The following is a 27,306-nucleotide window of genomic DNA, read 5'->3' as shown; positions in this document are numbered from 1 at the left end:
TTGGAGATTAATAGTGGGTTGTTCGTGAGTTTTCCAATGAAAAACGTTTCTCTACAGCCTATAAAAAGTTAAGAGTGCGCCGGTGTTACAGAAACTGATGTATCTTCGACATTGCGAATACAGAAGGCAAGTAAAGTAAAAGATAAAAATCAATTATAACTGGCTACTATAGGTTAACTATTTGAGTAAAATGTCCTCCCATAATACATTGGGCCAGCAATGACACACCATTGGATTGAACACCCATGGGAAGCCGATTTCATTTCTTTCTTTTTTTTTTTTTTTTGAAGATTTTCTTTATTTATTTGACAGAGATCACAAGTAGGCAGAGAGGCAGGTAGAGAGAGAGGGAGGAAGCAGGCTCCCCGCTGAGCAGGGAGCCCGATGCGGGGCTCGATCCCAGGACTCTGGGATCATGATCTGAGCCGAAGGCAGAGGCTTTAACCCACTGAGCCACCCAGGCGCCTCTGATTTCATTTCAAAGTTAAAAATATTTCAGGGCACCTGGGTGGCTCAGTGGGTTAAGCCTCTGCCTTCGGCTCAGGTCATGATCCCAGAGTCCTGGGATCGAGCCCCGCATCGGGCTCTCTGCTCAGCGGGGAGCCTGCTTCCTCCCTCTCTCTCTGCCTCTCTGCCTACTTGTGATCTCTGTCAAATAAATAAATAAAATCTTTAAAAAAAATCCATTCCCAAGCTTTAGGGAAGGTTCTTCATTGAAAAAACAAATAGGAAGACAGATGTTCCATAAGTGAAAGGCAGGGAGGGAGGAGGCAGTACCCTGAGCTTGGCACCCATAGCGCTGTGTCTCCCTTCCAGGTCACAGCTGGGATTTCAAATCTCTATGCAAGTATCCTCAATGTTTTAGGGGATGGGGTAGCCTAGACACTTACTTTTACCAAGAAATCACTTTCAGGAAAATGGATATTGGTCAGTAGGATCATTTTCACTTGTAAACAAATACACTAGGACAAACATTACAGGGACCTGCACTGTCTCCTGTGCGGGACCAGCATGAAGGTGGCCGCTCTGTTTTAAAGGCTGGGATCGGGTTTATCATCTTCTGTCTATAACTCCGTCTGTTTCCCGATCAAGGTCATGAAGGTGTAGATTACTAAAAACGGTGATGAACAAAATAGCAGCATTTCGTAGCAACATTTCCTATAAAGACAGATTGCTGCTGCCTTTGCCTCCGGCCTGGGGCCCTCACTGGGGGCCAGCACAGAGCTCGCGGGAGGTGGGGCACCAGGAAGGGCTTTGGCCCCAGAGGTGAGGACTCGAGGGGCGGCCCGGGGCATTTCAGGGAAGTGAGAGTCGGAGGGCAGGTGGTGCCAGGGCCAAGTTGCCAGCCAGTCGCTGAAGCTGGGAGATGCTATTCTGGGCAGAGCGTGGAGGAGTGGGAGAACCAGGGGGCCAGGAGCAGCCACAGAAGCTCCCTCCCCCGATACAGTAGGAGGATCCCCGAAACTGGGGACTGGAGGTTAGGATCCTGACGGCAGACAGTTAGGAGGGGTCCGTCGGGAGCTAGAAGGCTCTGAGAACGTACGGTCAAGGACTTAACAGGAGACCATGGCGACTAGGGACCACTCTGGTGGGAGGCCAGCAGGGAGAGGAACTCTGTCTGCACTCGGTCGATGCTACGGAAGCTGAGACAACATCCGGATGATTGGGTCACCTAGGAAGCGGGCTCTGGAGGTGTCGTAGGGCGTGAGGGGGGCAGGAAGTGTGCAGTGAAGGCTGACTGAGGGGAGCCCCTGACGATGTCCTGTGGTCGCCTGAGCTGTAAATGAGGGTTCCCGAGTCAGACAGATGGGCTGATGGCTGGTGGCGAAGCTTGAGGCCTGAGTGAGGGAGACCTGCCAAGATTACGGGGTCTTACGCTTCAAGGTCCTCCCATAATGGAGGTAAACAAAAACCCCTGCTCTGTCTGGGGAGTCACTCTGACTACATCCTCGAGGCAAAACGTCAAATGGACCTCAGGGCGTGAGATTTTTCTCCTGCCGTACCGTGTTTGGAAGGTTTTCCCTAAAGAGGCAGGCTGGATCCTCGTCCCAAGGAACATATCTGCCTGTTTCTCCTAAAAAATATGCTCCCTCCAACTTCTAATCACTTATGTTTATTTCTGAATTTCATTTCTGGAAACCTGATTTTCCTGAGGCCTAAAGTCCTACACAGACTTTCAGACCTTCTGTGTCCCTTCCTTCTCCTAATTAATCCCTGGCCTACGAAGATGAGAGAGCCGAGCTAGTCCCTCCCGCGGGACAGGACGCACAGTCAGTTTTGCTACACTCCTACTGCGTTATGATGGGATTATGAAGTAACGACCGTCGGAAGGGAAATTAGAAGTGGGTCATTTGAAGCCCGGGCCAGTAGCTCTGGGAGCCGGCAGCCCCGTGACTGCTGGAGCACATGCAAAGGGGACGCAGCGGGGCAGGCAGACGTACCAATGCAGAGCGGGGACGGGTAGTTCCAGCGGCGGACGGTTCCCGGCATGCAGGAAATGTGGGACCGGCCCTGTTGAAGAGAAAAGGAAATAAAGCTCACATCACCAAAGACAGACTTTTAAGGACTCAGTGTGAGGCTATCTGTACTTCCTTTGGTTTCCTTTTTAAATTACACACCACAGATCGTGAAATGTAGTATGCTAGAGTTTGTCAATGAATCACGTATTTGGAATCAAGATGGGAAAAAAAAATCTGTAACCGCTGTATTTCTTTTCACTAACACCAAAATGTTGCAGGGTCCCTCTCAAGGGTCTGTTTGCCCCGTGCTCCCTCCTTGATGCTTAACAGGATGGCTTGGAAAAGACACATCTTTGTGCTTTTTTTTTTTTCTTTGTTTAATCATCAGAAGTTATAGCTTTTGATCTGGGAGGCTGTGATTGATTAGAAAATGCTAGGTATCAATTTGAAGGGCAGAAGGTCAATAACACGTAATCGGCTTCCGAGAAGGCACCATCCTGGTCACCCTGCCTGCTGAGAGTTCACACACGACTCGCATACCCGTTCTGGTCCCGCAAAGAACTGGCTCAGCTCCTCCTTCATTGGAGAAAAAGGAGGCTTAACATCCATTTTATTACCAGACAGACTCACAAAATGCCAAATAATTGTGGCCGCAATCAAATGAATCCTGGTCACCCACGGTCTCTTTATCCTGTAAATATATGACGTTTCCAATGTCCGACCTTCAGAAAGGTGTGTCCTATTATTTCTGTTTGAAAACCGCACCGCCACAGATTAAATGCTGAATGCGTCGGGCTGTAGTCTCTCTCACTAAGAGAAGGCAGTGAGCGGGCACCGCGGTGCAGATGGCTCTTGCTTTCTTTTCCTCCCTGGGACGCAGTGGTCTCATGAGCCGCGGTACTGATCCCGTGAGTTTCCATTTGCCGCCCACAGTCGGCACAGAGGCAACCCATGACAAATCTTTACTTCACGTTACATGATCCCAGCCACAGAGGGGACGCACCACACAAGAATCTGGACTAACGCAGTTATCAACGACAAACCGATTCCCTAAAATCAGAAACGTTTCCTGCGCAATTCATCTGCCACAAAACTCACTTCCTCACACTGTCTGATATGTCAAAAAGTCATTACACAGGAGGAGATGCTGCTCATCCTCAAAGAAGACCTTCCGCGCCTGCCGAGGTCCATGCCCTGTGGTCACTCATCTTCTGATCTGTAAATTATCTTTAATACAGTTCTTCCTGAGTTATGGAAAGCGAAAAGTGCAAAGGCCTTTAAAGACACGTATCGATGACTGCCAATAAAACAGCCATTTATTACCAAGCGGGATCATATCCTGTTCCTGATTTTGGCACAAATATTTGATATTAATGATTCCAGCTGAAGTGTGTATCATGGACCCAAAACAAGATAGGGCTTTATGTGTTCCCTAGTTAAAATTGTAAGAATTTTCTGTTTTCAGTTTTTCATCCTGTAAAAGGCTGGAGACGATGGAAATTCCAAAGTGCACAAAGTGCACATACTTCCGTATGTGTGTCGTGGGGACAGCACCTCTGTACCGTGTCCAGGAGGCTCCCTGGGCAGGGCCGTGCACGTCTGTGTGTGAACGCGACAAAGGACGGGGCCTTTCATAACGGTTGTGCCATAGCGCCCGCTGCGATCATGTTACGTGTTAGCAAACGTGGTGTCACTTATCAGCAACTCAAAAAAAAAAAAAAAAGTCAGGAACCTTTCTCACTCCTGTGAAGGACAAACACAGCAGCTTGTGAAGTCGAAGCTTGGCCCGGGCCCTAAAGAAGACCGGGCGGCCGGTCTGCATTTGAAAACCAGAGCGAGTGAGAGGCCTGGCGGCGCTCTGCCCCTGTGTGTCCGCAGGCCTCTCCGTGCCAGCAGCTCCGTAAACAAGCTAACCTCACGAAGGTCCTTCCAGAACCCTCCTTCCTGTTTTCTCCTCTGAGGGCTGCCCAGGCCTCACATGTAAAAGGATTCTCACAGCAGCTGCAAAACGACATCACGGAGGGGTAGGAAGAAGGTGTAGGTCCCGGAGCGAAGCAAGTAGACATGTGGGGAGTGCGTGCTCGGTTATACACCAGATAATAAAAGAAAAAAAGGATATAGTAAGGGCCTCTCAGTCTGTATGGTGGTGTCCCTCTCCACGGAACCCGTGGGACGTGACTCGGAGTTTTTCACACTATAACGCGGTTACGTCTTGTCTGAAAGACTCCGCGAGGCGTTTCCTGCAGCACACGGGGTGCAGCCGCCCTGCGCCGCGCCTTCCCTTCCCGGGGCACCTGTGCGACGCTTTTCTGAGGCTGCCTCAAGCTCATCTGTTTAAGTCCCTTAAAGAGTAGAGCTAATGCAGTTTTCCTTAAAATATGATCAGCTTCAGTGTGGTAATAAGCAGACAGTCAAAGCACTCTATTACCCAAAGTAACCCAAGAGGAGACACATAATTAGGCTTAAGTTTTCCTACTTGACTTGATAATAAGCGTGCTTCGATTATTAATAGTCATTGTTGGCAGGGAGAATCCTGTAAGAATTATGCTAAGTGACAGAGAGAAACTATTTTGTGAGTAAGCTTATTTGTGGTTAGACCAGAAAAAATAACAGAAAATAATGAATGCTGGTGCACATGAAATTATGAAAGTGCATGGAAACTTTTATATGACATTATAAAAATGATAAAGGTGCTTCGGTATTTCTTGGGAATGATCGAAAGCTATTATCTGAGCACCACGGTACCTGGCACAGAGCAGGTACGCAATGATGATTTGCCCAACTGACCATGAGAACAGTGTGCAAAGGGGCTGTCAGGGTGACAGTTTGAAAGAGGCTTCTGTCCCTACTTTGTCCCTTAGAATTTTATCTGCATACGTATGGGGAGAACATGTATTTTGAAACAAAAAATTACCAAAAAAAAGACGCTCAACTTTGAAAGAGTGCATCCACATTAGAAGCTATTTCCACATTATAATTAAGATTACCAGCATGCATGGCTTAATGTGACTACTTTGATTTACAAAGGAAGTGAAAAAAACTAAATTAGCTCTCCTGGAGAGCAAATCTCAGGCACTGGCTTCTGGAGCTGGCCAGGGACTCCTAGGTTTAACCCTCTCTGTCCCCAACACTCAAAAGGACGATACCTGCAAGGTGTAGCCAGGTTCACACTGAAAGGAGAGGACATCATTCACCATATACCGGTCTCCTATTTTGATGCCGTTGCTGGGAAGGGCTGGTTCTTGGCACGCGGCGAGACCCACAGCTGTAGAAATGCAGGGACAAATGCTTAGGAAGTATGTAATATAAACAACATTCTTAATTTTGGAAGAACAAATTAGCTTTATTCCCTTGTTGCTCCGCTCCTAAGGAAATGAACAAAGACCTTGAGTCTTTCTCTTGTTACTCTACCAAGAAGACTTTGGTCTTTAAATCAGTTTTAGCTAATTCATCAATACATTCCATATTCAGCCTGCAGTAAATCAAGCTTTTCCTTAAATAATAAAATTTGCTACTTCCAACTTCCTATTATACACTCCAACACATACACATTTTAAAAGCTCCTTTAAAATTATGTTTCTTATAATATGCAAAACCCATGACAATCCTCTCTTGCTTTCTTGTTTTTCAAGCATAGTTGGCCATCTTTATGAAAAAACTTAAGTGTGAATCTGGGAATTCTATCCTTCCAGAAAAACATAATATGAGAACAAATATTTTGTATTCTCTCTCTCATTTAAAGACAACAACAAAACTTAGAAACAGTATGTTCTCAGATAAACAGGACCATTATTTATGGGTCCCAAGACTATAATCAGGCCCTTTTCTAGATGGACGTGCCTTCAGTTAGGACACTAACCAATTTTTTTAATGCATCACATAACACTGGCATTCAGCTTAAAATACAGAAAAATTAACTCTAAGTATTTAGTGCTGAAACCTCTCTCTATAAACTGCATGGCACAGATAGACAAAATATGCAGCTCTGGTATTTTATAGAATAAAAAAAAAATGCCTCTGAAATGGTGCTAAAGACGTGGGGATTGCAAATAATCCTTCTCATCAGTGTGGTACGTCTTCTCTCATCCCTGGGTACACAGGACCGAGGGGTTTTACAGGGTAAGAGATGGGGAAGGATATTCATTAGAGCAGCCCAGCTTAAAATTCTTCGTGTGACCTTGGGCTTCACTCCAGGTCTTGGTTACCACACTAAGGGACACGAACTGGTCGGATGAGTTAGCTGATTGGGACTGGGGGCTCTTGAGCGATAAGGCTGGGATGCGGAGGTGGGTCGTCTTTAATCAAACTGGAGGCAAAAACTGGTGGAAAACGGCTATGCAGGGGGTGGGTCCCAGTGCAGGGTGAGGACGCCTGCTGCTCGCCCGGCGCACGGGACCGCTTCCACGCGTGCGGGCTCTGGGTCAGGCACTCCTCCTCTGCGCATGTGCACAGCCTCGACCCATCCGATTTCACGTCAAGAGCACAGGGTCAGTGGTCAAATTCCCAAGAATTCCGAGGCGGTGCAGCACGCGCAGTCCGCACCTGCAAGCAGGGCTCAGTGCAACTCCACGGGGTGCCCATGCGCCCCAGCAGCAGGCTCTGGACCCAGAGCTCGGAGCCCGGGCCAGCAGCTCTTGGGGGAACCCGACATGCTCAGGACCGTATGCCATTCAACTAGATGCATGATACTGCTCCAAGCCTCGCCAGGCGCTAACAGCCACGACTGCTTGTAGCTGATATTAAAGATATTAAAGAGAGGACGAAGGCGATCAAATAGCAGGTCGAGTTCTGCAGGTATAAGCAGGCACGTTGGAAGCCCCTCTCTCAGCGCCCCTAGACGAATGGTGCACTGGTCTGCCCTGAACTGCTCCCGTTCCCTGCTCTCCAAAGCCTGGCACGAGAGCCTGACAAGACACACACCTGTGGCCCTAGCTCAGAACGGCTGAATCAGAATGACCCTGTGAACGCCATCCTAAGGATGCTTGGGCATTAAAGTTTGAGAATCACCAGTTTGAATCACTTTTCCCCCAAAGCTGAGATGCAGCAAAGAGAAAAGCATCTTCATTTTTTCATCAACGGTGAGCTTGTTCATTTGAGAATGAACAATGCTACAGAATCTGCATCAGAAGGGACACCCCCGGTTCTAAGCTCACTGGATAACTTCAATCCTTGGAACACATTGATTTTTATCTGGGATGAGCAGGTTTGAAGTGTATCATAGAGTTTTTCTACTGGGATCGTTTCTTTCCTAAACGCCTATTTATTTAAAAGTATAAAACACCATATGCATGAAGTGGCAATTTTTTTTTTATTCCCAGCACAAAATTTCAAGATAATTGGGGCTTTATATTTACAGGATAAAATTGCTAAATATGGAAAAATTCAATCACTTAGGACTTTATCTTGTTTTGTAGGCATAAGTCTAATGTATCTCTTTCTTAACTCTAGAATACATATTGTATTTAAATTTTACCCTTTCTCTTATCACAGTGTAGCAAGATCACCTGCCACCTGTCACTACATTTTTATGTGACCCTGAAAAAAATAGTTAAATTGCCTTTCATACAAATTTAATTACAACTGGAAATACTAAAAAGCGGATTTATGGTGATATCACATCATCATTTTGGTATACTTCGAGTGCACACAGAGACCAAAGAATATCAGTAACCCCAAAATGTTTAAAAAAAGACTGATAACATATTTTGAAATTTCAAAAAATGCAACAAGTAATTCAAAATTAAATTCCAGTTATGAAATACCCATCCCTTTACAAATCAGATATAATAGGCTTTTACCTACTGTGTTTATTTACTACATGGTGATTGATATGTATTATACGTTAATTTATTTTAGTTTTCGCCTTCTTTAAATTCTACGTGCAAATCCCATTCATCCTCTGGAAAAAAATAACTTGCATTTACCTGTACCTACAGGAAGTATAATACATTTTCTGAATAAGTTAAAAGCATACAGAAAGTCATTTTAGTCAGTGTTGGATCGGATGACTCAGGAAGCCATCACATGCAGACCCAGATACTTGTGTAGACAGAAACCTCATCCCCTCACTTCTCAGTGTCACTAGGTATCTGGTACATGGGCGGAGCTAAGAGCACAAAGATATCTGGTGTCTCTAGAGACATTTTCTAGTAACAGCATCTCCATATACCCAGAGACAAGTAAGTATGTGACTGATATGATAATCCACGAGTATTTTTTGAGCTACCCTGGACCAGAGCCCAAGCACATTCCAGACAACACATCTCTCTCCTAACCATGCAATGCCTCCAGCAACACTGAGTCAAGTCACCGTGAAAATAGTGGATTTAGGCCATGAGTGGAAGATTTTTATTTTTGGGTTGAGTAAACCATGACTCTAGCAGAAGGGAGAGTTAAAAGTGTGGCAGATTCAGATCCCCAAGCCAGCTGGGTTTGAAGTGCTACCCCAGACGGATGTGTGCGAGCACCGCGGAGGCTCGCCGTCTCCTGTGATCTACAGAATCCCAGTACCACCCTTTAGAGAGACGGCAACCAAGTGCATTATGGACCCAACACACGAAGGCTGGGAAGGAGACAGGGCAGCCCCAGAAATGCTGGGAACGATATAAGTTAACAAACTACCTTAGAAGGTAGTCTGACCGCCAGGGGACAGGAGGAGGTAAACTGAAGAATTTTTGGTACAGAAAAAGGGCAGACTATTTGCATTTAATCATTATGGTAATCAAAGCATGAGATAAAGAAGATAGGAGAAGAAAAAAGGCAGGGAAATAAACATGAGCTGGAAAGAAGGTCAGTTTAAGTCCATATATGGGTCCATTGCTTTTTAAAGCACCTAAAAAGATAACAGTTTTAGAACAATGTTGTTGGAGCAAAACTGACTTTTAACGTTAAATCATGGGTGGGCTATCTCATAAGTGACAGGTATAGTCATAAAGCCAGTCAACTAAAAGATGCTGATTTAGACACAAAATGAGACATGTTGGAAGACATACCAAAAAAAAAAAAAAAAAAAAAAAAAAAAAAAGAACTTCTCTAAAGTCAAGCTGTGACACAAAAACATTTGGTAGAAAAATTCAAAATTAATTTTCCAAAAGGGCAGACATCTGGTAGAGTATATTGTCATATTGTAAGCAGAAGTTTTTATAGAAAAGATTCCCAATTTTCTCAAAGTATGGCATATTTACATTCTGTACTATTGATGACAATATAGCAAATGCTATGCAGCTAGGTTTCTTTTCTTTTTTTTCAGTTTTTTTAAGACTTTATTTATTTATTTGACAGAGAGAGAGATCACAAGTAGGCAGAGAGGCAGGCAGAAAGAGAGGAGAATGCAGGCTCCCTACCAAGCAGAGAGCCCGATGTGGGGCTCGATCCCAGGACCCTGAGATCATGACCTGAGCCGAAGGCAGAGGCTTAACCCACTGAACCACCCAGGCTCCCCAGCTAGGTTTCTTTAAAAGGTGACTCATAAGCCACTTGATTCTGAACTATGAGGTATCCTGATTAAATATGATAATGAGAGGGTAATTGTTGAGTATTCTGAAGATTTAGATATATTGTTCTAAACCAGTAATGAAAGAGGGATAAATATTTTATGTAAAAATTTGGACATTTTGAAATGTGTGGATTTATAAAGTTGCGATTAGATTTAGACAGTAGCTAAAAAAGTCTTTATTTTCCCATGAGTCTAGTCTGTGAAGACAAAGAATATAAAACAAAGCCATTAAAAAGACAAGTAACCTAGTTTGACCAAATCCACAGCTTAATGGTTTTACTTGCCACTGAATGTCAAATGTGGACGTTATGAACCAGACTGTAACAAGTAGCCTCATCAGTTCTCCAGAAGGTATTACAGTCAGTATCCTAAATTCATTAGGTAAAATTCAGAGATGGTTTGCTTAAATCTTGAGAAAGAAAATAATTTTGAAATCCATGATGGAAATGCCACGTTGGGAGCGGAAAATGTGAGCCTGTGTAGATACAGATGAGACAACACTGAGCAGCTTTTGTCAACTTAGCATTGTCCTCATTTTGACTTGCGTAATGTAGGCTTTTCAAAGACAACAAATTAAAAAAAAAAACAAAACGTCATTCTAGCTGCACTGCTCAAAACGATAATCAAGATAAAATCTACAGAGAGAGGAAAGCAGAGCTGGATAGTGAGACCCTAGAGCTGGGGTAGCTCACAAGGGCATAGAGGTCAAAGAACACCTGCAGATATATGAGCTTTATTAAATACATGGAGAGGTCATCATAAACACTATAGAGACACATAGGCAATTCCTTAATTCCTTAATTCCTTAATTTTGAAAAAAGAAAGTGTTGAGCCCATTACTTTGTAACTAATTAAAAATAACCATCCATTCACACAAACCTGGCAGATAAAAATCTTCCTTCCTGTGCAGACAGGCTTGGATACCTTAACACAGAAGTGTTGCTGAGTCTCTAAACCCATCAATCAAAACTTGCATTAAAGGTCAGACACTGTGTTGGAAAATAGGAGAATAAAGACATCCCAATTTCACTCAGGGAGACGCCATGGGAGGTTGACAACTCATGAACGAAATGTCAGACGTCATGATCACACAGGCATAAACATAACAAGTGTCAGGCTGTACACTCAGACTTCTAGATTACATTGTTTTCTGAGTCCGTACATCTCCATGACAACAGTGTGTATAGAGAAACTTCCATAATTAATAACACAGTATCTGAAGTAAAAAAATGAAACCGCTTTTAAATCATTGTGTGGGGATGCCCCGGTGGCTCAGTCTGTTTAAAGCTCCTGCTTTCGGCTCAGGTCATGATTCCAGGGTCCTGGGATCGAGTCCACGGCGGGCTCCTTGCTCAGCAGGGAGCCTGCTTCTCCGTCTACCTGCTGCTCCCCCTACTTGTACTCTGTCTGACAAAAAAATAAGAAAATCTTAAAAAAATAAATAAAATAAATCAGTGTCTAAGAATTCAGCATGTATGTGGAGCTAAAAACATTGTCTTTCATCTGTAAACTGTGGGCATGTTCAGTCCACATAATAAATGCTTTCTTTGTTCTTCCCACTTAGTAGATCAAAAGGGATCTTCAAAGAAAAAGGGATTGTGTGTCCAGTGTCAAGAGACGTCATAGCATAAATCTGGGGGAAATAGAATGTTGTATCTCTCTTGGGGATTCGAAAGTATTATAGCATATAAAAGGCACAGAGAAATCCTACAGAGATGAATCCTCTTCAACTTTATTTGAAGGATTTCCAAAATGTATTACAGGACCATTTTGGTCTGCATACTACCCACGGATAACACAGCACAGGAGTGGCCTGCAGAACACTCCGAGAAGCATTGATCTTGTCCAATATCCTCATTCATGGGGAGAGGGGACGCAATTGCTCCAAGTTCACAAGACCATAAAACGGCCGGGCTATACCCACTCTGCCTTCTGACTATCAGTGAATTATGTGTTCCACCGCCACACAGCAGAGCTCTGCTAAAATTGTTCCTGGACCATCACGTTGCTCCGTGTCCCTAATCAAACTATAGACTCCAGGAGCACACAAAGTGGTTCCTTCTCTTTCACTAGTGCTATAGGCAGGATGCTCGTGTGTCCCTCCTTCCCCAAAAATGCGTCTATTGAAGCTCTAATCCCCAAGGTGGTTTTTGGAGGTAAGGTCTTTGGGAGATAATTAGGTTTACATGAATTTATGAGGGTGAGACCGTCATATGAGCTTAGTGTCCTTATGAGAAGGGAACGAGAGATCTCTCTCTCCAGACACATACTCCTGGAAGGGCCGCATGAGCACACACTGAGAAGGTGCTGTCTACAAGCCAGGAAGCAGACCGTCAGCAGGAACCACATACGCCAGCACCTGGATCTTGGACCTCACGCCTTCTAGAACAGTGAGAAGCAAATGTCTGCGGCTGGAGCATCCAGAGCTAAGACAGTGTGTGCATCACACATCAGCGCACGGCCTAGAAGCAGCATAGATACTTATGCCGAAGGGATAAATGGATGAAAGGATAGTAAATGACGGCAGAATGACCACAATTAATAGCTAAAAATATTTTGGCTGCTAAATAACATGTTCTCTTATTTCCTGTCAATAAAGGGAAAATGCTGTGAAACAGATTGCGCTTCACCTGTCTCTCATAAATAAGAACGCACAGGTTAACTCTTCCCCTCCTCCTCTCACCGGTGTAAAAAGGGAACCACCCTGTCTTCTATAGGACCTCAGGAATTTGTGGACGCCTGAAATTTTATCCTTTCCTTCCTGATGAGAATGATCACTGAAGCCATGACTGTATGAGGCTTCTTTGCCAGAGCGATATTTACTACAAATTAAAGAAAATTTTCCCACTTAAAAATGTACCAGACACACATACACCTCAGAAAACTCAGAACATTAAATGTAATTGAAATTTTTAAATGTCAAGCCTTACACTTGAACTTAACCTCAATGACACAAACATAATGTAATGGTATGTGCATTTATTAGTGTTCCCAGGGTTTCTGACTAAAAGGTCAATTGCGTGTTTGCAATTGTAACAATGACAATAATTTCTTAAAGTATCTTGGGTTGTTTAATTTATATATCAGATAGACTAATGGCAATACTTATCAAATAAAACAGGCATTTGTACATGTGACTATATGCACACAAACGCATATGTAACACATGCATTGATGTTCATGTTTTTGCTTTTCTTTAAAAAAAGCAAATATAAAATATTCAGATTTAATTGAAATTCTTAAGATTTAATAGGCCATATCATCACATTAGCTGACTGAATCAAGGAAATTTATAAAAAATATATTTTTAGTAAAATATACTGATAATTTTAATACCTTTTTCTTGGTTTGATATTTTATAATATGATTTAGCAAACAATTTCCCTTGAGCCAAACTTGGTCATGCTCATTTTTTCTGTACTGACTCCTTTCTTTAGTCCTTAAGCTGAATATATTTTCTCTGGCCCTTTACAAAAAGATACTGCTACACCATGTTTAATAGTATTCTATCGTATCCTTAAGGTATAACACTAAACACTTTCATAAAGATATTTGATCACTGTAAACATAAATTTGTGGTATTTATTATTATAGAGACTTGAGGAAACATTACAGACTAATATGAACATTCTTATATAATACAACATCTGTACTGCCAGAAGTCTGCAAATAAATCATATTCATATTATGACAAATGTGATATAATTTAATATGTTGGATTTTACTTTAGCATGGTTTCAAAAACTCAAATCCAAGTGTATCTCTGAAAACAAAACAAAACAAAAAAACCCCTACAACTGCTTATAAACATTCAGGCCAAACATACTATTTGTTAGCTGACTAAGAAATTGGTAGCACAATAATAAGGTAAAGGAACATATTTTTTAAAATATTCTCTGCTCTTTGAATGATGTGGGTTGATTTAACTAGTCCTTGAACTGTTTAACTCTTACTAAAAAAAAATGCATCAAGTCTAGGAGTGATGTCACAAGATGGCAAAATAGGAAACCCTAGACCTTCCTTCCCTGATGGAGATACCAACTTAATAAAAATACAGACATATTGCCCTTGGAAGAAATATAGAAACCAATTGAAAGGTTCCTGAAACCTAGGGAATCAAAAGCCATCATCAGAAATCTTGTAGGTTAAATGGAATCAGATGGTATAGAAAACCATGCAAACTTTTAAAACTCTCTGATAAAAGTAAATATTTAAAAACTATAGAATCCTGGAGTATTGATATCTAGTTACATAAATTTTAAATCTGTTTAAAAAATTTTAAAACAAAAACATAGAAAGTAATTTTAAATTTATGTTAATGGATATGAAATATAAAAGGGAAATTTGTGTCATCAATAAAGAGGGCAAGAAGAACAAACATAAAGGAACAGAATTTTTATATGTGATGGAAGTTACTATTAGTTGAAAATACATTATTTAAGAAGTTTTATGTAATTTCAATGGTATATTCAAAGAAAGTGTCTTTATAATACACACAAATTGAAATGAGAAATGATAACATATCATTACAAAAATATCAGCAAAACACAAAAGTCAACAAGAAAGGAAAAGAAGGGCACAAAAGCTATAAGACATTTCAAAAAGGAATAAAATGGCAAAAGCAAGCCGTTCCTAATTAGTGATTACTCTAAATGTAAATGAATTAAATAAAACAATTAAAAGACAATTAGATTGGCATAATGGATAAAAAATAAACAAGACCCAATTATATGCTGTCTACAAGACACTCACTTTAGATCTCAGAACATGCATAAGCTAAAAGTGAAAGGATGAGAAGATATCCCATAAAAATAGGAAACTTAAGAGGAAAATAGGAAACTAAGAGGCCATGCTTACAAGAGACAAGATAGATTTTGAGATAAAAATTGCATAAGAGACAAAGACAGTCATTATATAATGAGAAAGGATCAATTCACCAAGAAGATATAATAATTATTATATAATAATTATTATTGTAATATATATTATATAAAATGTATATTATATATAATGCTATCTATCTATCTACATATATATAGATAGATAGATCCTAACATCTATCCTAATAGGATATATTATATTAGGATATATATATAGATATATATAGACATATTAGGATATAGATATATTAGGATATATCCTAATAGGATATTAGGGTAATACCCTATTAGGATCTATCTATCTATATAGATAGATAGATAGAACATTAGGATTCCTAAATGTCTGAAGCAAGCATTGACAGAATGGAAGGAAGAAACAGACACAACAAAATAATACTGAAAGCTTTCAATACCCCATTTTAACTTAGGGATAGAACTACCAGGCAGATGATCAATAAGGAAGGAGAAGACCTTAACAACACTAAAGACCAAGTAGGCCTCACAGATATTTACAGAATACTCCACCCAAAAAGTCAGAATTCAAATTCATCTCAAGTGTATAAGGAACATCTTCAAAGGTAAGGCAAATGTTCTGTTGCAAAATAAATCTTAACCATATTTAAAAAGACTGAAATCATACAAAGTATCTTCTCCGACCATAATTGAATGAAACTGGAAATCAATAGCGGAGGGAAAACAGAAATCTCCACAAATTTGTAGAAATTAATCAAAATCTTAACTTCAATAGGACAAAGGCCAAATAACAAGAGAATTTAAAAAATATCTGGATGCATGAAAACAAAACTGACAGACCAACAACTTCTGGGATGCAGTAAAAGCAGGACTAAGAGGGAAATTTATAGCAGTAAATGGTTACTTTAAAAAATAAGAAGATCTTGAATGAATAATCTTACTCTACACCTCAAGGAACTAGAAAAAGAGAGCAAACTGAGCTATACGGTCAAGCAACCTCACTTTGGGGTATATATCCAAAACATTTCAAAGAAGAACTCAAAGAAATATTTGCGCACTCACTCACAGCATCATTCACAATATCCAGAACGTGAAAACAATCAAAGTGTACACCGACAGGAGAAAGTGTGGTGTATACATAAAATGAAGTATCATTTAGCCTTAACAAAAGGAAATCATGTCACAGGCTGAAATATGGATGGAACCTTGAAGACAATAAGCCAGTCACAAAACAACAAATAATGTATGATGCCGCTATATCTAAAACAGTCAGAATCACAGAAACAGAAAATAGAAGTGGGGATGCCAAGGGCTGGAGGGAGGGGAGAAGGGGAATTAGTGTTTATCATATAAGATCTGCTAGATGACAAAGTCCTAGAGATCTGTTGCACAATAATGCGAATCTGTTTAACACTACTGAACCACTCATTTTAAAATGGTGAAGACTGTCAGTTTAAGGGTATGTGTTTTTTACCACAATCAAAAATAAACAGGGGTGGGGAAAAGTATGTCAGGTCTAGACTGAGATACACAACATGGTATGGACAAAGCCCCCTAACTTGCAGCTTATCCTCCCACAGCATGGGCTACACTGCATTTCAATACCATTGTCTGCAACCCTCTCCTTCTTTGGGAAGATGCTGTGTATCTCCAAGAACCAGCAGGGCCTCACTCAATAGAATTTTTAACAAACCCATGCGTCATGTGCATGTGTAGAAAATACAAAACCTTTCATAAATATGTAATGATTAAAAAATTGTTGACACAGAAGAGTGAATTATATAATTTTCATTTCAAATGGACGAGCAAAAAACAGATATGGCCACAGATCTATCCCTTATCTCTTTAAGTTTTTTCTCCTCCCCTAACTGGACATTATCACCTCATAATTAAAGTACGTGAAAACAAACAAGTGAGCCAACACAATTTACTAAGTTCTATACAGAGATCAAAGAAAGGAGGTGTGGAAGAAGAGTAATATTTCCCAGGATCCCAAAGGGCTAACAGTCTAATTGGGTTTAAAGGCCATAAAGACCAACACTCCAAAGAAAAATGCATTGTAATTGAAGCATGTGGATAATCAATGCTGATAAAAATAGAGATCAGAGAGATGAACATGGATTGACACGGTGTGAGCAGCAGGCTGAGTGGCTCCTGAAGGACAGGTGGGATTCAGAAAGGCAGAGAGAAGAGGAGAAACACTCCTGGGAAAATGGTGATTTATACAATGTGTTTGTTGGACTGTAACTGGCCGAATGAAATGGCTTGAGGGAAAACAGTGGATGATAAAACCAGCTGGCAAATTAGGCAGAGATGCCTAGATAAGGTGAGAGGAAATGTTGAGCCACTGAAGGACTTTTGGCACGGGCTGAAGGTTTGATCAAAGAGACATTTGGGCATAAACCTGAGCAGGATGGCATTGGGCTGGAAAGGAACAGAAATGGAAGGACAGGTGGAAAGTGACCAACGTGAAGAATGAGAGGAATGTCAAGATTGAGGGAAATGCATGTTTTTAACTGGAAAACACATCAGCGACCTGAGGAGGAAGGGCTGCAAGGCTTCCTTGCTGATTAAGAATCTGGTATGAAGTCATGCATGACTCTACGGAGGAACTTGACGAAAGCCCGCTCGGAAAGGAAGTTTGTGCTTCATTTTCACTTATTAAACAGGACATCAAGAATAGACAAATCTGGTGAACAGATAGAGGGAATCTCATAGTTTGGGGAGTGAGAAACAGCGTCATGTCATTTCCCCTTCCAAAACTGCTTCTTTTTCTGGCATTCAGAACTTTTCTCACTTCAGTCACTGACAACGACTGAAGCCCACTCTCCTGTGTCTAGAGCTCTGATCCAAAATGTGAAAGGACGGGACTTCTCATGAATGATTAGCTGAGGGCTGACTAAGTCCCTGCACCACTAGTCATCACTTATTCAAATCCCAGCACCTTTCTTCCTCAGCTACTCACCATGGAAAATTTGCAAGACTGGCAATAGAACAGAGAATTCTTTTAAGTTTTTACATCCAAGGGATGGGTTTGATAATGTAACATCCTGAGTTTTAAGCTTTGAGTAAGAAGATCCTAAAACCAAATGATTAAAAAATAGAATACTTGTCATTTTCAAGTGGTCACAAGTTTTCCACAAAGCAATGTACGTTTGCAGGTGGGACTCTATTGAAATATCTGTTCTATAAGGATGAAAAGTCTAGATTTACCCATTATGTGGCATAATGCTAGTTTGATATCTGATAACTGCTTCCTATATAATGTTCCTAGAGTTGTACTCAGAAATCCACTGTGGCTCAACCAATTTACTTTTCCATAGCATTCACAGACTCCCTTAAACAGGACAGGACTTGATGAAAATGATCACCCTCCAAGAGACCCCGCCATGACAGTTTCCTCTAACTGCGCTGCTTCTCCTTCAGCGTTCTTCTGTGGCTGACTCTGGCCCATTCTTCCATCTTTCCTTCAAGAAATATTCTCAGTCTAGAGCAGCACTGAAGTCATCTTACATGTCAGAACTCTGTTTATTTTCCCCGAGGTGCTTAGCATAGTCTGTAACCACCACGGACTCTCTGGTTTTCTGGTGCATGACGCCCACCACTAGAATGCAAATTCTACCTGAGCAGAGACCATGTCTGCTCGCCTCCTCATGATTCTGTCTGCGACGCCTGGAGGACAGAGCAGAGGATCTAAGAGATGCTGGAATAATTCATGATGGATGCTGGGATGCCCACCGTCTACTTCGGGAGGAACATGATTGTGGGGGAGGGGCAATTATCCCCCAGAGATGAAATTAAGGTGAATCTGCATGTTCTGTGAAAGCCACTCTGGATGGAGAACCATCAAACCTAAAAGTAATCTCAAACGAGTCACAGGGGCAGATGCACCCAATGACAACTGTTAATTTGAAGCCGGGCTCCTTTCCCTGTGGGTAGCTCTCTTAGTCAGGAGCAGCAAGAGCGGCAGCCTCATTGATTAGTGACTGCTAGTCTCTCAGGAAGCCACCAGCAGGCCCGCTGACCAATGCACGTCATGCGAAGACGCAGATCTTAAAGACGCGTGGGAACAGCAGGCAACGCTTCCGATGTAACAGCAGGATAAGCCCTTCGTCCCAGCCGTTCACCCGCTGCTTTGCACGTGCAATGCCCGAGACTCCAAAGACTACAGGGAAACTTGCTTTCAGTCACTTATGTGTCAACCGAAGAACCATGAGATTGAGTCATGTCTGTTGCGCCTTTCACTAGAATGTAACACTCGTAAAAAGGCTCACATATCACAGGTGGGAAGAACGTGTTCACTTGTTATCCATTTTGTGTGTGTTACATTCAAGTCCAAATAAAGCTGGAATTCTCCTGTCACCAAACCAAGTTACAGTAATGTTGCCTGCCTGAAATAATCTCCTAACAGAGATTTCAGTGGGAGGGGGGAGGTCTCTGGAGGTCTATTGGTCAGGTTTCTGGTCAACGGTAGGCAATTAGTTAAGTGTTGGGGGAGTTGAAGGTGACATGAAGGTTTCAACTACTCCGTGATTGGCACCCCTACTCCCCCACTTTGCTCAAGGGTAAACTGTACTTTGAATACTTCTGTGCTCCTTGGTCCAGTTAGAACTTAATAGAAAACAAGGAAGACAGGAATAATTATCAATTGCTGTGACTGAAAGCAGTTTTTATAGGATTCAGGGAGGCATTCTTTGTTTGCCAAACTAAAAATTAACTGAGGGTCTCCAGAGGTTCTATGGAGTAAGAACATTTAGAAAAAGAAATTATGGATTAACAAGTGATCAATATAGAAATAAACACAAAAGCGGGCTTAACATGAAGTAATTAAGAGGACAACTTCATTATACATTGAATGAGTACTGGTTTACACAATGTTCACTTGGTGGGAAGCAATGAGCTCTAATCTCTGGGTACCCGGAAAGAAATCTCTGTAAACACACCCAGGGTAGAACTGACGCTCTGTCTTGTTCAATCTCTCATTTCTTGTAGTTTCACTCATGCCCATCTTTTAAGTTGAGAAAACTTACTAGCATTAATGTAAGATTAAAGTGACATTAAAACAGTCATCAATACTTTTCACATATTTATAAGGATCTTTGTAATCACAGAGGGCTAATCGATGTTGTCAATATTCAACTGTGATAGTAGCCAATTAAAAGCACTTAGTACTTTTGATTGCAAAAAGCTCAGTGCATGTTCCTGAATTTCAGTGTTTATTCAGACAGTTCTTTCTGAATTCCTGTTTTGAAAGGGATAAAAAAGAAATAAAATATAGTACTTACTGAAAACAAGCATGAAGGAAATTAATGCACTTAACTATATTATGTTCTCAACATTATATCAAAAACTGATATAGGACTGTGATGTAAATATCACTTATGCATTGTCCAGTAAACCATTTTTTAAATTTTATATTTAACTTTTTTAGATTAACCTATAATGTATTCTTTGTGTCGGTGTACTAGTTTTGAAGACAACTTCCCTTGCCAATTTTAAGTACCTTCTAGAAAACAAAACAATGAAGGAATTTATCTCTTAATTAATTACTACATTTTCCTTTTTAAAAAGAAAATCATACCAATAAAGTCTATTTCCTTTTTTACTTGTATTGTCACAAATTCAAAGCTACACTGAATGCTGGAATGATAGCTATCTTACTCTAGGTGGTCAGTACATTTATAACTTCCTCCTTAGTCTGGTTGCTGTTTAAAATTTTATTTCTTTATTAATTTCCTTCTTGTATACATATTTTTAAGTTGCATCAAATATCCAAAAGGCAGATAGGTCATTTAAAAAAACAGATAGTCTTATATTATTCGTCCAACGATGTATCTTTTGATGAGGTCTTACACATTTATGATTTGTAATCTTTTTCACTATACACTTAATCACCAAGGATATAACACATGAGGCATCTATAATAAGTTTTGAACTTGTTGCACTCGAAATAATAATACTATATCAGAGTGCTCTATAGAAAAAGTGTTTAAAAACTATTGACCTATGAACCAAATCAAGTAAACAGTAAAATATTTTACGTGTATTTTATAATATAATGGTAAATAATCATTTCAACTGACAATACACTGTATCAATTATGGTCACTTTGAATAGTGACCCAGCTATGGATGGGGTCCAATGTGGAAACCATTGTCCCATTGTCTAGGGCTCTGGCCCACGGACAGAGAAGTCCACGATGGACCAGAGCCAGGAAAATACACACTATGATAATGACAGGCTCACATAAAAGGAGGGGGGAGAGTAAGACAAAAACGTTATAGTAACGCATTCAGAATAAATTTATTCTGACAAAGACTGGAGTTTGAACCAGGAAAAAAAATGCTAAAATTTGAGAAAAAGAAGAAATCTCCAATTAGTCCTGCCTTGTAAAGGAGACACATTCAACTCAATGTAAGAGTTGCAAATTTACTGCTCTAGAAATTTTCTCTTTTTCCTCATAGCTGGGCCACTGTTTAAAGAAGACTGGCCCACTGTACGTGTTGTAAGATATCTGAAACATACACCGCGCAGTAGCTTCCCCGTCTTCCCTGCCTCCTGGAGGCCAAGTGTCAGGTCTTACAGACTTCAGGAATGTTTTGTTAACTCCACTGTGCTTCCCAATAGTGAGTTCTGATAAGAGAAACAAAAACAAACACACACACAAAAAACAAAACCAAAAACCCCACAAACTCCTGAGAAAAAACAGTGAAATAAATGAGCTTCTACACAGGCAGTTATCTTGGTGCTGTTCTGACTGAGTGCCAAGCATGAGCCCTGGGGACGCTTGTGTAAGTGCAGCGACCCTGCACCAGAGGGCAAATTCGCTCAGGGGTTTATTGGGTTAACCTGGGATAGATCCATTCAATGGGGTGTTGTATGCAGAATTAGAAATAAAATATCTTCTAACTTGGCAAGACAGAGGTACATATAAGCTGAGACACAGTAATAGTCTTATTTAATAGAGAAGATTTTTTTAAAGACTTATTTGAGAGAAAGAGAATGTGCTTGCATTTGAGTGGGGGAGGGGCAGAGGGACAGAGAATCTTTAAGCAGACTCCATGCTCAGTGTGGAGCCTGATGTGGGGCTCAATTTCAGACCCTGAGATCATGACCTAAGCTGAAATCAAGAGCCAGAGGTTTAACTGACTGAGCCACTCAGGTGCCCCTTCATAGAGATTTTAATCAAGAAAAGTAGGATTGTTAAGTAAACAGAGGTATATGTAAAAATCAGAATAAATAGTTTCTATGCAAGGAATTTCTAAATGGGGAACACTTCTAAACTGGATGGACTTACTCTGTTAATTTATCTGTAATATAAGTAAATATTAAATTTAATTGTATAATTTATCTGTAAATATCTCTTCATAGTTAGGATGAATCCTTTATCACTATGTTACAATTATGTGTGTGCTGCATGGATGATAGATAAAGATAGACAATTTCTCTTAAAAATGAGCATTCTAGAAAAGCTTCTCCATGGTTAACCTAAAGAAAATACTTTTGGTATTTATATATTTATCTTTGAACAAGGGGAAACCCATAAAATGATCTCCATTTCCATGTGGAATATAGATACCTCAACAGTAAACCACTGTTTTCAGTTTAACAATGAGAAAATCTAAACTGTAAAGTCATCACTTCCCTTGAACTCATCCCAGAGCTGAGGTTGCAGGTAGCTAGCTGAAAGCAATTCCAAAGAAAGGCAAGCCCTTTCCAGGAGACACAGGACGTGGAAGACATCTCTGTGACAGAACACAGGACAAAGGCAACCAATACTCATACTTAGGAAAGAACAAAACAAACCAGGTAACCTCTTGGCAAACCACCAAAGACCAACCACGGGGCTGAAACAGCTCAAGAACCCAGATGGAGGGGAGTCTGCCATTCCTTCTACAGGTGATTTAGAGAAATGTTGGGGGCATAGCAAGAGCCTGGAGGGAGCCCCCTGTGCCCACCCACCAGACAGTGTTTCTGTGGAGAGAAATGTATGAAACATCACATGCTTCCCTGAACCCATCACCTGTAGGCAATGAGAGAGGCATTGTAGCTGGAGAAGGGTGGCTGGAAAAGGTCTGTGTCCAGGGTGTGGCCGGAGAACCAGCATGGGCTTAATGTCCTCTATGGGTTCCAAGATCATGGTCCCCAGCCCTGGGGACAAGCAGAAAGTTCTCCTGGAAGACCGACAACAGGTAGAAATGGAGGCCTTGGGAGGGAGGCTGGGGATGCTGAGCATATGTCATCCTTAAGGGTAGACTCCTGGGGCCTGGCATTGGCTGGAAGAGAACGGCAGCAGAGCCCTGAGGCTGGCATGCACCCAGCACAGAGTGACAGGTTATGGCAACCTACTACTTGGGAGGGAGAGAGTTTGAAGGAAGATCACATCTTCAAAAATCTGTTTAGAGATGACCGGAAACCAAGGTGGAGGGAGGACTCACACTGAGAAAATCTCTGGAACTCAGCACATGGTGCCTGGAGGCTCACCATCGGGGGAGCTTGAAGGGCACCAAACGCCAGCAGAGCAAGGGGACTCAAGCTAGCTCACCTGGGGCCCAAAGGGACTCGGTAGCTTACTAGCAGGGTGTGCCCATTCCCAGGCATATGTATTATGAAAAGCATTCTCCACCATTCAACTCACGGTGTTCATGTTTAGTAAAGCATTTTGAGACACACAAAAGAGGCAAGAAAAAGCAACCCTTTGTCCAGAAATAAGGCGACAAAGCCAGATACAGAACATACTCCCAGAATGGAGATATTTATTTTTAAATATTTTATTTATTTATTTGACAGAGAGAGAAACAGGGAGAGCAGAAACACAAGCAGGAGAGTGGGAGAGGAAAAGCAGGCTTCTCGCTGAGTAGGGAGTCCTACTTGGGGCTCGATCCCACGACCCTGGGACCATGACCTGAGCTGAAGACAGACGCTTAACCAACTGAGCCACCCAGGTGCCCCAGAATGGAAATATTAAATGGGAATATTAAAAATAACTGTGAGAAATATGTTAAAAAATCTAGGGAGACAGGAGGCATGCATGAAGAGATGGAGTGATGATTGTAGAGAGACGATAAGGATAGAAAAAGTCAAGTGAAATTTTAGTCGGGGAGTATCCACAATATCAGAGATGAAGAATGCTTCTAACGGGCTCATTAGTAGATGAGACATGGCTGGGAAGGACTTGGTGAATCTGAAGAAGGGTTAAGAGCAATCACACAAGCCAGGACACGAGGAGAAAAGAGTGAATAAAACAGAAGTGAGCGCCAAGAAGTGTGAAAGAATGTCCAACAGCCTGACACACATGTAATTGGAGTACCACCAGAAGCCGAATGAGATGGGCTGAAGGCAATATTTGGGATGACAATGTGGCTGAGATTTGTCTGTGACCAACAGAAGATGTCAGAGCATAGATCAAGTAAGTCAAGAACGTCACGACGAATACTGAGAGCGCACTTAAGCTCTGCCCTAGACACATCATAATTAACGTGATGAAAATAGAACATAAAAGATCAAATGTTGCAGCAAGCCAGAGAGAAAGAACATACGCAGGAAGTAACAAGGTCTTCTCAGCATCAACTAAGAGATGGGAAGACAGGGGAATGGCATGTAACACACGGAAAACAAAGAAACTTTCAACCCAGACTTCTGTACTTGGAAAGTATCTTTCAAAAATGAAGGTGAAATAATGACTTTAAAAAAAAAAAGGCAAAAGCTGGGAGAATTCAACAGCAGCAGACCCGCACTACAAGAAAGATGAAGGAGAGGTCCTCGGACAGAAACTTGGATTAATCCAGAGACATAACGAGCTCCAGAGATGGTAAAAGCAAAGGTAAACATGAGATATTTTTTTTTCTTATTTTCTATTTACTCTAAAAGATCATTGTTGTAGTAAAGTAGTAGAAATGTAAAAACCAAAAGTAGTAAAAATATTTTGTGGGCTTTATAGCCTGTAAAAATAAAATGTAAGGCAATGAATAACATAACGGAAGGAAAGCAGATATTAGAAATACACCCTTGTAAGTCTCTTTTACATGAAAGGGCATAATATCACTTGAAGGTAAGCTGTGCTAAAATAATAAAGATGTATCTTTTAAACTCTAGGCAGATCATTACAATTTTTAAGTTTTATCTAATCAGCCCATAGGGGAGATAAATTGAAGCAATAAAAATATTGTTAAACCAAAAGCTGGCAGGAAAAGAGGGGAGAATCAACAAAATATAAGTAAGACGAAGAGAAAGGTTCCAATATGGCATATGGCTTCAATCTTATCACCGCTTCTGCCACCAAATCCCACTGAAATCAACAAACCCTGGTTACTGACATACTGATGTACATTGTGTATACACACACGTGCGCGCACACGCGCACAAGAGATATATTCCTATATATAAAACATTGTCTGCTCTTCGTGTTGAGTTCAAGGACAGCTGCGTCACACTGTTCCCTAGGAGTGAGTTCATAGGCTACATACCCTTAGCACAGATTTTCTTATTTCCAGGATCTACCAGTATCATTATTGTCTACATACATCTTTAAGGTTTCATGAAATTTATTTGTTTTGTTCTGTTTTGGTAGTTTTTCTGAAGAAAACAGCCCAGAGCAAGGGTGACAGCTGTGTTCTACTGTGGAACTGTGTCAAAATTCCCTTCCAGATCAGAAGGATGGCTGACCTGGCAGGAAGCACTCAATGATGCTGATCTTTCGAGTGTTACTCAGATCATGCGAGAGAACCCAGGTCATACATACAGGATCAGGCCTTCTTGGAATTGCTTCTGTGACCAGTAAAATTTGATAATTCATCCCTTCAAATAATAATGTTTGTGTTCTGTTTGGGACGTTCCCGTCAGTGCCCATCTGGAACGACGGATTGTGATAATTACCCGGGCCTCGTGCTTACTTCAAAGTCCTCATTCAGAAGCAGGTGTGGCCCACCACGGTAGCTCTGGTTTTAGGGAAAGACAAACTGATTCACAAACTCCTCTACCTTCCTTGGGTCATCGACCTGCTCACGACCCTTGGGGTCATCATTTGTAAAACAGAGCAGAGCCTGCTGCCTGTCTGATGGGACCGTTGGGATCCTCGCACAGGGTTCAGTCACGGGCCTTCGTGACGAAATGTCTCACGTTCCGAGGGTCACTAGCAGTGTGACTACGGGCCATGCCCTTCCTTCTTTAAGTGCTGGGTATCCCTCAAACCAGGGCTTTTGGAGGACAAGTAAATGTGCAGAGCAGGACCCAGCACAGAGTGTGTGTTTTCGTCGTTTTTCTTATAATTTCATGAATATCAATTTTAGTGACAAATCTGAATTTAGAGGCTTGCAGATTGACTACATATTTTAAGTAGGTGGAAATATGTCAACGGATTAAAAATATGCAACAATCTTTTGGCAGCTTAATTAAACAGTCCTTATACTGTTTGAGGCTGACCTCAATGAGATTAATTCTATAAACCCTTAAAATGACACATATTTTCAACGCTGGCCCAAGGAATCAGAAGGAAATGAGTGTCTATAAATAATACAGGAAGTTGGGAGGACACAGATGACACGGGTGGGGGGGTGTCAGAATGGTGTCAGCACCAGAAAACAATCCCTCAGAACAAAGGTTAGCAAATGAAAATGTAGCATTAGTCTGGGCAACCAAAAAATAAATATGGTAAGTATTTGAAAAAGGCCTTGGATATTTAAGCAAGATGGATTTGGTGGGAAATATCTCAGTCTTTCTCTTTTAATGAAGTATATTTGTTAGGAATAAAGTGGAAAGTAGATAATTATATTGTTGCCGCTGTAATTGTACATAATAGCAACTGACGACGAATTATTTTATGAGCACCTCTTTTTATAAGAAGTGAGTGAAAAGCCCAAATCCACAAGATGAGTTTGAGAGAAAGACAGAAGAGCATTCCTGAGTTCTAACATTGCTAAAAATATTAGTGAATTTATTAGCACTATCATAAATAAGGCTGATAGTTTCCTATCTACAGATGTTCAAAAATGTATCAAAGTAGCAGATTTTTTTCGCAGACATTTCCTACATAAATAACATCCACACCATCATTTCACACTGTCACCAAAGTAGTCCTATTCAAATAAATTGGAATAAACTTGCATACAAATGCATGTAATAAGTAGGGGAATTTAACTGAAATGGGAAACAGCCCCGTGGTTTGTGTCTGGTGCAGAATATTTATCATCAGCTGGAAATCTGGCCTTTCAAAAACATGCATGCATTTACATCTCAGCAAACTGTTTATCTCAATTCAAAAGATCACTTATTAAAACTTATCCATGTATTTGCTTATTTGCAACTGCTTATTAAAGATGATGAATATCAACATTAAGCATTTTCAGTGCTTGAAAACATGTCCTAAAATAAACCTGATGCGCTTTGGAAATTCTTATTTCATTTTTACAAGGCTTACCTGCATCATCAAATGCCAAAGAAGAGTTGCGAATTTGACCTTTGTCAACCCATTTATCAGACTCTTAACTCATCTGCACATTCA

General features: G+C 41.0%; 1 protein-coding gene across 1 annotated transcript in view; it reads right to left on the bottom strand.

The window, feature by feature from the left end:
- CSMD1 (CUB and Sushi multiple domains 1) overlaps positions 1–27,306 on the bottom strand; it is a 2,021,046-nt gene that overhangs the window by 178,617 nt on the left and 1,815,123 nt on the right. The window contains exons 38-39 of the mRNA XM_045997494.1: positions 5,606–5,724; positions 2,442–2,511 (exon numbers count right to left, since the gene is read on the bottom strand). Of these exons, the coding sequence (XP_045853450.1) occupies positions 2,442–2,511; positions 5,606–5,724 (189 nt within the window). The remainder of the gene's footprint in view (positions 1–2,441; positions 2,512–5,605; positions 5,725–27,306) is intronic.

The sequence above is a fragment of the Meles meles genome, chromosome 2, assembly GCF_922984935.1.
Source record: "Meles meles chromosome 2, mMelMel3.1 paternal haplotype, whole genome shotgun sequence".
Taxonomy (NCBI): Eukaryota; Metazoa; Chordata; class Mammalia; order Carnivora; family Mustelidae; genus Meles; species Meles meles.
Note: the sequence above shows the minus strand (reverse complement) of the source record. Positions and strands in the feature narration are given on the sequence as shown.